General features: G+C 35.7%; 1 protein-coding gene across 9 annotated transcripts in view; it reads right to left on the bottom strand.

Moving 5' to 3' along the window:
• Positions 1-14827, bottom strand: part of RHBDD1 (rhomboid domain containing 1) — a 163364-nt gene that overhangs the window by 59212 nt on the left and 89325 nt on the right. For 2 of the 9 annotated variants that reach the window (XM_077957718.1, XM_077957717.1), the window contains one exon: positions 5379-5554. The exons of 6 other annotated variants lie outside the window; for them this stretch is intronic. In XM_077957718.1, coding sequence (XP_077813844.1) covers positions 5394-5554 — 161 coding nt within the window. In that variant the 3' untranslated portion in view covers positions 5379-5393. Of the gene's footprint in view, positions 1-3186; positions 5555-14827 lie in introns of those variants that run through there. One more of the 9 variants, XM_028831156.2, reaches the window with a different exon arrangement.

Raw genomic sequence — 14827 nt, 5'->3', positions numbered from 1 at the left:
ATTTTCATGTGAATAATTACCACTAATAAGTAACTGGAGGAATGGGCAATAGTTCAACATAAAATTGTGATGTCTTAAGGCACACTTAATGCAAGCACATTTATTCTTTTCTATTACGAATCATTTCTTTTCTAAAAGGAAAACTATTGAAGACAAATTAAGTTCTATTTAAATTAATGCAAATATCCTTAATTCAATATTTATATTAAAAACAAATCTTTTCAAACTTGTATATGCTACAATTTTGGTAGAAACCAATGGCAGCCCAGCAGATTACTTCTGATTGTCTGTAGTAAGCATTTTTTGGGGGTACATGTCCTATGAGTACCCGAGAGGCAGGCTTCTTGTGTAAGGAGGGTGTTCCTTCCCATGCAAATGATTTAACAATGTTTAAATTTTTTTTTCAGGAATTTTTGCTTAAAAAAATCCAAACCAACCAACCAACCAAACAAAAAAAACTTAGCAAAACATATATGAACAGGTAAAGACAAAAGTAAGATAATTGTCATTGTTATCTCTATAAATAATGCAGTCTTTTTAATTTAGCTTATCAATGGTGGCCAAACATACTTCTGAGTTTTCAGCTTTCTGAATTCAAGATGATCACAATGGCCGGGCGCGGTGGCTTCCGCCTGTAATCCCAGCACTTTGGGAGGCTGAGGCGGGTGGATCACAAGGTCAGGAGATCGAGACTGTCTTGGCTAACATGGTGAAACCCTGTCTCTACTAAAAATACAAAATATTAGCCAAGCGTGGTGGCGGGCGCCTGGAGTCCCAGTTACTCGGGAGGCTGAGGCAGGAGAATGGCATGAACCACAGGAAGCGGAGCTTGCAGTGAGCCGAGATTGTGTCACTGCACTCCAGCCTGGGCGACAATGTGAGACAACGTCTCAAAAAAAAAAAAAAAAAAAAAAAGATGATCACAACAGCAATCTAACTCCAAGAATACAAACATCCTCTAGGTAAGTGACATGGGACAATTACATGGTGGGCTACAGACTTACAAGAAAACCATGTTAATCTCTGCTTTAACTGACAGTTCAGTAGCAGTCTAGATATACTTTTTCTGAAGAGGCTATAATATTGTATAATGTAAAAAGTGTCCCAACTAGGAATAGAGACATCTGGCCCTCTAATCTGATATCTACCACTTAGAATGTGACCCTGAAAAAGTCATTAAATTTCTCTGTGCCTCTGCCTCACAATCTAAAACAACGAAAATAATTAAAAATGTTTTATAGGGTTCTGTGTGGGTTATGTGAATCTTCTCAGCATAGTCATTACCACCTAATACTCATTAACCTGGAAGGAATTTCACCAGAACTTCCAATACCATGTTGAATAGGAGTGGTGAGAGAGGGCTTCCTTGTCTTGTGCCAGTTTTCAAAGGGAATGCTTCCAGCTTTTGCTCATTCAGTATGATATTGGCTGTGGGTTTGTCATATACAGCTCCTATTATTTGGAGGTATGTCTCTTCAATACTTAGTTTATTGAGAGTTTTTAACATGAAGCGATGTTGAATTTTATTGAAAGCCTTTTCTGCGTCTATTGAGATAATCATGTGATTTTTGTCTTTAGTTCTGTTTATGTGATGAATTACGTTTATTGATTTGTGAATGTTGAACCAGCCTGGCACCCCCAGATGAAGCCTACTTGATCCCGATGCATAAGCTTTTTGATGTGCTGCTGGATTCGGTTTGCCAGTATTTTGTTCAGGATTTTTGCATTGATGTTCATCAAAGATACTGGCCTAAAGTTTTCCTTTTTTTGTTGTTATCTCTGCCAGATTTTGGTATCAGGATGATGCTGGACTCACAGAATGAGTTAGCAAGGAGTCCTTTTTTTTTTCTGTCTTTCTTTTTTTGGTAATAGTTTCAACAGGAATGGTACCAGCTCTTCTTTGTACCTCTGATAGAAATCAGCTGTGAATCCGTCTGGTCCTGGGCTTTTTATGGTTGGTAGGCTATTTATTACTGCTTCAATTTCAGAACTTGTTATTGGTCTCTTCAGGGATTCAATTTCTTCCTGCTTCAGTCTTGGAAGGGAGTATGTCCACGAATTTATCAATTTATCCTAGATTTTCTAATTTATGTGCATAGAGGTGTTTATAATACTCTCTGATTGTCATTTGTACTTCTGTGGGGTCAGTGGCAATATTCCCCTTATCATTTCTGATTCTGCACAGCAAAAGAAACTATCAACAAAGTAAACCAACTACAGAATCGGAGAAAAGTTTTACAAACTATGTATCTGATAAAGGTCTAATATCCAGCATCTATAAGGAACTTAAACAACTTTACTAGAAAAACCCCATTAAAAAGTGGGCAAAGGACATGAAAAGACACTTTTCGAAAGAAGAAATACATGTGGTAAAAAATCTATGAAAAAAAGCTCAACAGAACTGATCATTAGAGAAATGCAAATCAAAACCACGAGATACCATCTCACATCGGTCAGAATGGCTTACTAAAAAGTAAAAAAAAAAATAACAGATGCTGGTGAGATTGTGGAGAAAAAGGAATGCTTTTACACTGTTGGTGGGAATGTAAATTAGTTCAGCCATTGTGGAAGACATTGTGGCGATTCCTCAAAGACCTAGAAACAGAAATACCATTTGACCCAGCAATCCCATTACTGGGTATACACCCATAGGAATATAAATTATCCTATTATAAAAACACATGTATGTGTATGTTCAGGGCAGCACTATTCACAATAGCAAAGACATGGTATCAACCCAAATGCCCTTCAATGATAGACTGGATAAAGAAAATGTGGTACATATATACCATGGGATACTATGCAGCCACAAAAAAACCAAAATCATGTCTTTTGCAAGGACATGAGTGAAGCTGGAGGCCATTATCCTTAGCAAACTAATGCAGGAACAGAAAACTTAATACTACATGTTCTCACTTATAAGTGAGAGATAAATGATGAGAACACATGGACACATGGAGACGAATAATACACAATGGGGCCTATTGGAGGGTGGAGGGCAAGAGGAGGAAGAGGATCAGGAAAAATAACTATCAAATTACTACGCTTAATACCTGGGTGGTGAAATAATCTGTACAACAAACCTCCATGACACACGTTTACCTATTTAACAAACCTGCATTTCCTGCACATGTACCCCTGAACTTAAAATAAAAGTTAAAAAAAGAAAGGAATTAGAAAGGCTCAAATTAAAAGAGAACAAAATTTTATTCACTGAAAATATCAACTATTGAGTTTATAAAACAAAGTCTGGTGTCTGCAGCTCAGAAAAGCGGGTACTGTTTTATTTTTTGGTACAGATACATAGTATAAAAACTTGTTCACACTGCCAATTTTTGTTGAATGAGAACATAAGATTGATTGCAATTTTAAAGCTACTGTCTGATGTATCTTTTCTAAATTAATACATTTTTATGAAAATGACAAGAGTTTGTGAATCAGGCCTAAAAAGTAAGTTTTCTTCAATTATATGTGATCTCATTAAGTACAGAACATACACATCAAAAACTTCTGAGGCTAAAAATTATATAAATAACTTGAGTATCTAAATCACTGTATTATAATCAACTTCATTTTCTGTAAATTCTTTCATAATAGGGAATCATGGTTGCTGAAGTAGAGAATGTCACATATTGATAAGTAAAGCAATTATCTCACTTGAAGTCAAAAGTTACTATATCTCTTTCCAAAATCTAATATATTGCTTAGCTTAACTGAAATAGATCATTTAAATCGCTTGTCGTTTGGCAGAAAGAAGAATATTTTTACCTTGATAGTGATGAACAAGATTTATTCATTTCTATAGCCTACAGTGCTTAGCTGCCTATAATGCTGACACATATGAAGGGCTCAAATAAGGTTCTGTTGAGAAGCAGAATGAATGATGATACTGAGCAACATCATGAGTGTGCAAAGAAATATTTCTGAAATCATTAAGATTTGGTAGCCCCAAACGTAGTCTCCATCAGTTGTGGGGGATATGGGTAGAATTAATTCACTACAGTTTTGTTTATGCTTTTATTGTTAAATCTTCTCATCAGCATCCAAATAATAACTTTCAATAAATGATTATTATGGAGGGCAGGTAGCAAAGATTACATATAAATTAATTCACAGATAACTATTAATGTCAGTTTCCCAAACATTTAAATTCCATGTATCTCTCTCTTTTTTAAAGCAATGGCTGAGCTTTAGTTAATATTTTAAATTATGGAACCTAATTTCATAGATTTGAAAAAGTACAGGTAGATATGAGCACAATCTAAGTACAATCTTATAGCACCGTAAATGCAGATATAAGCACAATCTGTTGTAAAATTTTGCATCTAGGCACATTCTCAAATATCAAACTTTTATTCACTGAAATGAAAACCTTCAATACACAGAGCAGCAAGTAAGAATCAGTAATCTAAAGCAAGTGGGTTTTTTTGCATTGAAATTGCTTTTAGACAATCTGGCAGATGGTACTTTTTTATTACATAGGAAGTTTTCCTGGGGTAGAACACACCAAATTACTTTAAAAAAAAAAAAAAAAAGAAGTGGTCACACAGAATTAGTCATACATCTCTGTCCTGGCTGTAATGCTTCTGCTATGCCAAGCAAGGCAGCAGTGAAAATTTGCATACGTTAAAAATTGCCAATTGCATTATGCCTGCACTGGGCCAATAAAGGCTCACATAATCACGCAACTGAATAAGGTACTACCAACTAATACATGTGTTTATCAAGTTAGATCTGCTTTGTATAGCTGTTTGAATGTATCTTTCAGAGATCTTTCATCTGTAAGCCCTGAGACTTATATGTCAAAAACTCGCCAGTATTCCTGACATCTCCCCAAATTCCCATCTCTTTTTAGTTATGTTCTCCTCAGAATAATGGAACTGGAAGAGACTTTGAAGCATACCCAATTTAATTTCTTCATTATAAAAAACATAAAAATAAAACTGAGATCTGATCAGATTCAGTGACTCACAGCACAAATAAAGTTAGTTAATGGTTATGCTAGGAATGAAACTCAGGTCACTGAAATTCCCATCATTTTTTCTTTGTAACACACCATAAAAGATAAAAAGAACATGAACATAATTTATCCAATTTTTCACAAACATTTCCATACAATAATTATGACAAACGTTAATTTTACATACCTTGATGTTGCATCAGAAAAAAGAAAAATGTACAACTTAAATAAATTATCTCCTTTTTTTTTTAACTTTAAGTGTATCTCAATTGGTTCCTATGAATAGATGATGCTTATAAACAGGATTCAAAGGGATCACTAAATGTTCTCTTAACAAAGCACTACATATTAATTTGAAATCTAAATATTTTTTTCTAATATGGCTTTCCCGATTTTTACATCGAGAGACTAAGAAACAAAGCAGCAATCAGTTTCATTCTCTAGCCAAGACTTTTGTAGTATATGCCATCATAGTTTCAAATATGCTATGCAGCAACCCCAACTGTGTAGTGCAGGGCTGGGGGTGACAATTCTGCTTGATTTTTTCACAAGACAGCCAAAGTGTGATTGTTGCCATTTGCCTTTCAGAAGAATCTAAGAAAAGAAGCACAAGTTACTCCACATGTCAGTAAGGATTTCCGGCTTCAACCAGTACCCATGCTGCACGCTGGCAGACAGAAATTGAAAAGGACAGAGCTTTGTACCCAGCACCAGGTTCACCTGGTGGCAGGCTATTTAAAAAAAAAAAGAAAGAAAAAGGCACAAATTATACATGGAGGGATGCGGGGGCGGGGGAGAAAAAAATGCAATGAGCTAATGTTCCTAGTTGGCATCTGCCTTTTGACTCAAAGAAAAAGATGGCTCCTTTCCAAAATTTTTCTATTATTGTGGTATCAGCAGCCTCTTGGACTCACTTATAAAAGCTGAGACTGCCAACAGAACAAGATAAGATTTCTGTTAGTAGTAGTAAACGTTCAAGCCCCCAGAAATAATAGAAATTTCGATATTTTTTCTACAAAGGCAGCTTAGGCATGATTATTCCTGGCATGATCTTTAGGACTTGTAATTATGGCCAGATACTATTATGACATACGATAATAGCAAATTCTGAGGTTAAAAGTTGCTACCTTGATTTTTAAATTTACCCTTACAATTTATTTAACTAAGAGAAAAGTTTGAGAGGACAGTCATGCATCACTTAACCACAGGGATATGTTCTGAAAAATGTATCATTAGGCCATTTTGCCATTGTGTGGTCATTATCAAGTGTAGTTACACAAACCTACCTACAGGGCACAGCCGACTACACATGTAGGCTACACGGTATAGCCTATTAATCCTAGGCTACGAACCTCTATAGCATGTTTCTGTGGTGAATACCATAAGCGAGTGTAACGCAATGGTATCTGTGTATCTGAACATAGCAAAGGTACAGTGAAAATATAATTTTATAATGTTATGGGACCACTGTCACATATGTGGTCTGTTGCTGAGCAAAACATTATGTAATGCATGACTATAAAGAGTACTGGATGTTTCGCTGGGGTACTGGCATTCTTTCTACCAAATGAGCTTGTTAGTGGGTCTTTTCAAAACTCAGTATTATTGCTAACTATTACATTAACTCCTTAGTCTAAAACCTTGGAATCCAAGAGAGAGTTATTTACCCAGACTTTTAAAAAGAAACTATAGTTCTATCTATTTCATGATGGAAAAATCCTCTTTATGTAAGAAAACAAAATCTGGTAAATAGTATGCAAGGAATGATGATTCAAACCCCAATGAAGAATAACGAATGCTCCTAGCTTCCTCTTGGGATGTAGAAAGCTGGAAAGAGCATCACTCTCATCCTTAAAAAAACATAAATGCTACATAATCCACAAATTAACTTTTTTTTTAAAATTGGGCAGCCTTCCAAGCCAGAGTAGATTCAGAGAGAGTACCTAATAACTTTTCTTGAACCCATCAAAGACCTGAGGTTGTAGACCAACCAACTAAACAAATGTAAATCTAAAATGATACATGAGCACTTGCTCACCTAGGACAGACTCTGCTGGTCACCAGTGAAAAACTTTCGGCCAAATTGTGAGATTGGTAAAGGCTGACTGTAAGCAAGCAAGGGAACCCAGAATCCCCAGGGGGCTATGATATAAAGAAATTCACACCCACTTTCTATTCAGGGTCTTCTCAGAACTTCATCTGGTCTCACAAGAAAGACTGGTGAGAGTCCAGAGAAAGGATCCTTTGTCATTATGGTACAGTGGGAAAAGAACAGCACCCACTCCAGGAAATGTATGAAAGGCTGCCCAGATCCTTCTCCCCTAGAGACCCTATGGAATAATGCCTTAAATAAGAGCAAAAACCACTGATAGGGTTTGGATGTGTCCCCACCCAAATCTCATCTTGAATTGTAATCCCCATAATCCCCACGTGGAGGTAATTAGATCACAGGGGCGGTTTCCTCCATGCTGTTCTTGTGACAGTGAGTTCTCACGAGATCTGATGGTTTTATAAGCCTCTGGCATTTCCCCTGCTTGCACTTACTCCGTCCTGCCACCCTGCAAAGAAGGTGCCTGCTTCTCCTTTGCCTTCCACCATGATTGTAAGCTTCTTGAGGCCTCCCCAGCAATGTGGAACTGTGAGTCAATAAAACCTCTTTCCTTTATAAATTACTCTGTCTCAGGTATTTCTTCATAGCAGTGTGAGAACGGACTAGTAGAACCACCATTTCCCTTGGGGAGCTAGTGAAAACATATGGCAACTTTAAGAAGGGAAAAGCAAGAAAAACAAAACATACCCTCTAAATCTGGGGGAGGGGCAAGAACACTGAGGAGGCCATACTGCCAAACCCAGGGGCACAGTAACTGCCTCAGACTAAGGCTTAATCAGGACATACCCATAACTTGCCTCTCATCACCAGACTACAAAGCATGGAGCAACAAGTAATTGCAGTATACCACCGGGAGACGGACAAGGGAGTGGAAGGAGAACGTATCCGAGTCACAGCACAAAAGGAGGACCTGAAACTGAAGTTCAAGCAGGCACTGAGAAAAACCCTCTGATAAATCAGGCCCATCCTAAAAATAAAGGAATTTGAAGTCTTTGATGTGTCCAGAGTAACTATTGCAACAACAGGTATTCAAGGTATTCAATATTACTCATAATTATCCCATATAATTCAAAATACTCACAGTATTCAATAAAACAAGTAGACAATCAGTAGGGATATACAAGACCCAGAAAAAACTATCAGCTAAGTTCATCTAAATAACACTTAAATAGAACATTCTATCCAACAGCAGCAGAATACACGTTCTTTTCAGGTGCACATGGCATTTTAACCAGGATGAAGTGTAATACAGCACAACCAGGTGAGAGTTATCCTGGGAATGCAAACCTGCTTCAACTTTGAAAATCAAAGTAATATAGTATGCTAATAAAAAAGAAAAAGTATATAATCATCTCAACAGATAGAGAAAATATTTTTAAAATAGTAAACCTCATCCTACCAAAAAAATCAAATACTTCGGTATAAATCTAAGAAAACATATGGAGGAGCTGATTTTAGTGCACTCATCACCTGAGTAGTGTACATTGTATCCAATATGTAGGCTTTTTAATCTCTCACCATTTCCCCTTCTGAGTCTCAAAAGTCTGTTATACAACTCTGTGTGTCTTTGCATACTCATAGTTTAGCTCCCACTTATAAGTGAGAACATATGGTATTTGGTTTTCTATTCCTGAGTTATTAATACTTAGAATATTGGCCTCCAGCAGCCCCATCCAAGTTGCTGCAAAAGACATTATTTCATTCTTTTTATGGCTGAGTAGCATTCTGTGGTGTATATATACCACATTTTCTTTACTCATTGGTTGATGGACACTTGTTTCCGTATCTTTGCAACTGCTAACTACGCTGCAATAAACAAACACATGCAGGTGTGCATAATGACTTCTTTTGATATAATAACTTCTTTTCCTTTGAGGAGATAATCAGTAGTGGGATTGCTGAATCAAACGGAAGATCTACATTTAGTTCTTTGAAAAATCTCCATACTGTTTTCCATAGAGGTAACTACTTTACATTCCTACCATCAGTGTATAAGCATTCCCTTTTCCCCACATCCACGCCAACACCTATTGTTTTTTGACTTTTTAGTAATGGTCACTCCAGTTAGGGTAAGGTAGAATCTCATATTGTGGTTTGAATTTGTATTTCCCTGAAGATTACTGGTGTTAAGCATTTTTTTCATACGTTTCTTGGTCACTTGTATATATTCTTTTGAGAAATGTCTTATTCATGTCACTTGCCCAGTTTTTGACGGGCTTTTTTTTTTCTTGTTGATTTGTTTGAATTCATTGTAGATTCTGAATATTAGTCCTTTGTCAGATACATAATTTGCAAATATTTCCTCCCATTCTGTGGGTTGTATGTTTACTCTGATAATTATTTCTTTTGCCATGCAGAAACTTCTTAATTTAACTGGCTCCCATTTATTTTTGTTTTTGTTGCATTTGCTTTGGGGGTCTTACTCATAAATTCTTTGCCTAGGCCAATGTCCAGAAGAGTTTTTCCTAGGTTTTCTTCTAGAATTTTTATGGTTTCAGTCTTAGATTTAAGTCTCTAATTCACCTTAATTTTTTATATGGTGAGAGACAGGGATACAGTTTCATTCTTCTGCATGTGGCTAAGTTTTCCCAGCTCCATTTATTGAACAGGGTGTCCATTCCCCAATTAATGTTTTAAGTTTTGTTGAAGATCAGCTGGTTTTAAGTATTTGGCTTTATTTCTGGGTTCTCTATTCTGTTCCACTGGTCTTTGTATCTACTTTTATATCAGTACCATGCTGTTTTGGTTACTACAGCCTTGGAGTGTAATTTGAAGTCAAGTAATGTGATGCCTCCGGATTTGTTTTTTTTGCTTAGGATTGCTTTGGCTATTCAGGCTCATTTTTGGTTCCATATGAATTTTAGGGTTTTTTTTTCCATTTCTGTCAAAAACAGTGTTAGTATCTTGATAGGAATTGCATTGAATATGTAGATTGCTTTAGGTATTATGGTCATTTTTGTGATATTGATTCTTCCAATACTTGAACATGGGACATATATTTGTTTGTTTGTATCATCTATGATTTCTTTGAGCAGTATTTTATAGTTTTCCTTGTAGAGATCTTTCACCTCCTTTGTTAAGTTTATTCCCAGTTTTTGTTTTGTTTTGTTTGTTTGTTTGCAGCTATCATAAAAGGGGTTGAGTTCTTGATTTGCTTCTCAGCTTAGTGGCTGTTGGTGTACAGCAGTGCTACTGATTTGTATATATTAGTTTTGTAACCTGAGACTTTACTGAATTCATTTATAAAATCTAGGAAGTCTTTTGGAGTCGTCTTTTGGGTTTTCTAAGTATACAATCACATCATCAGCAGAGACATTTTGACTCTCTTCCAATTTGAATGTCCTTTCTTTCTCTTGCCTGACTGCTCTAGCTAGGACTTCCAGTAATGTGTTGAATAGAGTGGTGAAAGTGGGCATCCTTGTCTTGTTCCAGTTCTTAGAGGGAATTCTCTTCACCTTTTCTCCCATTCAGTATGATGTTGGCTGTAAGTCTGTCATAGACAGCTTTTATTTTGTGGAGGTATGTTCCTTTAATTCCTAGTTTGTTGACATTTTTTATCATAAAGGGATGCTGGACTTTAGCAAATGCTTTTTATGCATCTATTGAGATGATCATATGGTTGTTTTTAATTCTGTTTGTGTGATGAATCACATTTATTAACTTGTGCATGTTGAACCATCCCTGCAACCCAGGGATGACACTCATTTATTCATGGTAAATTATTGTTTGGATGTGCTGTTGGGTTCAGTTTGCTAGTATTTTGTTGCAAGTTTTTGCATCTACATTCATCAGAGATATTTGTCTGCATTTTTCTTCTTTTGTTATGTCATTTCCTGGCTTTGGTAGCATGGTGATACTGGCTTCATAGAATGAGTTAGGGAGGATTCCCTCTTTCTCAGTCTTTTGGAATAGTTTCAGTAGGACTGCTACCAATTCTTTGAGAGTCTGGTAGAATTTGGCTGTGAATCTGTCTGGCAATGGGCTTTTTTTGTTGGCAATTTTTAAAATTATGAATTCAATCTCACTGGTTATTACTGGTCTGTTCCGGATTTCTATTTCTTGCTGATTAAAGCTAAGAGGGTTGTATAATTCCAGGGATTTATCCATTTCCTCCAGATTTTCTAGTTTGTATGCATAGAGGTGTTCACAGTAATCACAAATGGTCTTTTGTATTTCTGTGATGATGGTTGTAATGTCTCCATTTTAATTTCTAATTCAGCTTATTTGGATCTTCTCTTCTTTTCATGGTTAAGATAGCCAATGGTCTATGATTTTGTTTATCTTTTCAAAGAGCCAACTTTTTGTTTCATTGATCTTTTTGTTGTTGTTGCAATTTCTTTTAATTCTGCTCTGATCTTTGTTATTTCTTTTCTTCTTCTAGCTTTAGGTTTAGTTGGTTCTCATTTCTCTACTTCCCTGAGGTGTGACATTAGGTTGTCAATTTGTGATCTTTCAGACTTTCTGATGTAGGCATTTAGCCCTATAAAGTTTCCTCTTAGCACTGCTTTTGCTATATCCCAGAGGTTTTGATATCTTGTGTCACTATTATAATTCATCTTGAAGAATTATTTAATTTCCATCTTGGTATCATTGTTAACCTAAAAATCATATAGGAGCAGATTTGCTTAATTTCCATGTATTTATGTGGTTGTGAGGATTCCTTTTAGATTTGATTTCTAGTTTTACTCTCCAATGGTCTGAGAAGATATCTGATTTCAATTTTTTTTCCATTTTCAGAAATAGATAGACGTAAACATATTCAATTGTTGTTTGAAAAAAGTACAAAGGCAATTCATTGGAGAACTGATAGTCATTTTGACAAATGGTGCTGAAATATTTCGAAGTTCACAAGCAAGAAATGAACTTTGGTTCATACCTCACATCTTATATAAAACTAACTCAAAATGGGCTATATATCTAAATGTACATTTTAAGACCGTGGAACTCCTAAAAATGTAGCAGAAAATGTCCATCAGCGACAGACTGGATTAAGAAAATGTGGCACATATACACCATGGAATACTATGCAGCCGTAAAAAAGGATGAGTTCGTGTCCTTTGTAGGGACATGGATGCAGCTGGAAACCATCATTCTCAGCAAACTATCACAAGAACAGAAAACCAAACACCACATGTTCTCACTCATAGGTGAGAATTGAACAATGAGATCACTTGGACACAGGAAGGGGAACATCACACACTGGGTCCTACTGTGGGGAGGAGGGGGAGGGATAGCATTAGGAGATATACCTAATGTAAATGACAAGTTAATGGGTGTAGCACACCAACATGGCACATGTATACATACGTAACAAATCTGCACGTTGTGCACATGTACCCTAGAACTTAAAGTATAATAAAAAAAAAAAAAAAAAAGAAAGAAAATGTAGCAGAAAATCATGGTCTTGGGTTAGGTCAAAAGATTCTTAGATATGGCACTAAAAGCTTGACACATTGATAAATTTGCTTCATCAAAATTAAAAACTTTTGTGCCATGAAAGATACTTTTAAGAGAATGGGGGAAGAAAGCCACAGACTCAGGGAAAATATTTGCAAATCACATATCTTATGAAGCACTTTTATTCAGAATATATAAAGAATTCCCAAAATTCAATCATAAGAAAACAAACAATCCAATTAAAAGTACACAAAATAATGGAACAGAAACTTCAGCAAAGAAGATATACAGGTGGCCGATAAACAGAAACATCATTAGTCGTTAGAGAAATATAAATGAAAACTACAACCTGACACCTATTAGAATGGCTGAGATAAAAACAACTGAAAATACCAAAGGCTGGGAGAACCAAGAGTAACTGGAACTCTCATATACTGCCCGCAGGAATGAAAACTGGTACAAACACTTAGGAAAACAGGCAGATTCTTATAAAGTTAAACATAAATTTACCATATATAATCCAGCAACCCTACTCCTATGTGCTTACCTAGGTGACATGAAAACTTATATTCACACAAAGTCCTGTATGTAAATTTTTATAGTAGCTTTATTCATAAATGTCAAACCTGGAATCAACCCAAATGTCCTTCAATTGGTGAAAGGATTAAAAAAACAAAAACAAAAACAAAAAACTTCTGGTATATCTATACACTAGAGTATGATTCAACCATAAAAGAGAAAAAAATTATCAATATAGTTAAAGGGATGAATCACAAATAAACTTTGCTAAGTGAAAGAAGTCTGATCCCTCAAAGCTAAATATTGTGTGATTTCATTTATATGACATGCTGGTAAAAGCAAAGTTCAGGAGATGGAGAAGAGAACAGTGCTTGTTGAGGATCAAGGGTCAGGGGAGGTTGATTGCAAAGGGAGAGTGATGGGTGATTTTCTGGAGTGATACAACTGTGCTGTATCTAGATTGTTATGATAAACCACTCTATGCTTCTGACAAAGCTCACATAAGTGTACACCACAAGGAGTAAATTTTACTATAAATTTTAAAGAAATAAAAATATTAACAAGGAACCCAAAGAAATAACTGATAGGTGATCAGTTATTATACAGAAGTGCATAATACATGACTAATATTTAGTCTTGTAAAAAAAATCACCAAAGACTACAAAAACCATTACTTGAAAGGTTTTCAAGTAATTTTTAGGAAACAGGATATTCATATGGCGACATAGTATCGCCTCATGTGGAACATGCAAAGAGCAAAGGGAAAAATTTACCTTTGCAACAGAGAGATTTGTCAGTCACTTTCTGAAACTAGTAACCAAGTATTAGTGGGATGGCTTCACACTGTGTATCTCCTGACCTGATGCAATCTGAAGAACACAGCATTACCTATGACATTTTCTTGCTAAAAATGTGTAATCCAAATCCAATTAATCAAGTCCTCAAATGTAAGTGCCAATATACAGAAATGCAGAGAACTATTTAAATACACCATGAAGAAATAAGAAACACGTACCATTCAATGAGACTAGTGTCCTGAAAAATTAAATCATACAAAGGGCATGGTATGGTTTTTATATTAAAAAGAAATAATCAAATGCAACATCAGAACCTTGAAAACCTGACTATAAAAGATACTCTTTGAGAAAATTAGAAAATTTCGTATTTGGACTAAATGTTAGGTGTTATTAGGGGATTCCTGCTAATATTCTTTCATGTGGCCATGATGTTTAGATAAGTAGCACAATTGCCCTTATTTTTAAAAGATACACATTGAAGGATTTAGAGACAAAGGAACAAGATGTCGCCAAACCTGTCAGAGGGTTCAGCCCAAACAATTCTGGTTTCTGTCTTCTATCCTCCCTCCCTCTCCTCCTCTTCCCTTTCCCCTCTCAAACACATATACACATAAACACACAAACTCTACATTCAAATAAATTTGGGAAATACTGCAAACCATACCTCCTTGAATATCCACAGTGACACTGGTATACTACTTATGATTATAATTAGCTCTGCAATTAAGAAACCAATTAATTACATATTTTCCAAGCTTATTTGACCACAGAATTTTATTTTGAATGAATGTTTTGAACAGCACATGAAACTAGTTTCAAGGAAACAGATCTAAAAAGACTCCTTAAGTGAATTATGCAGTAACTGACAATGGCAAAGGAAGCAGCTTTATAAAAATTTATATCAATTTGAGTTTTATTTTCCTTCGAAACCATTGTAATTGTCTACGTGTAAGAATCAAGTAGACATTTGTCAAAGGCCTTTTTCATTTTTTTTTCCTATGGAAAAATATTTGGTTTGAATTGGCTTATTTCATAAATTTCTGG

This window comes from Macaca mulatta, chromosome 12, assembly GCF_049350105.2.
Source record: "Macaca mulatta isolate MMU2019108-1 chromosome 12, T2T-MMU8v2.0, whole genome shotgun sequence".
Classification (NCBI taxonomy): domain Eukaryota; kingdom Metazoa; phylum Chordata; class Mammalia; order Primates; family Cercopithecidae; genus Macaca; species Macaca mulatta.
Note: the sequence above shows the minus strand (reverse complement) of the source record. Positions and strands in the feature narration are given on the sequence as shown.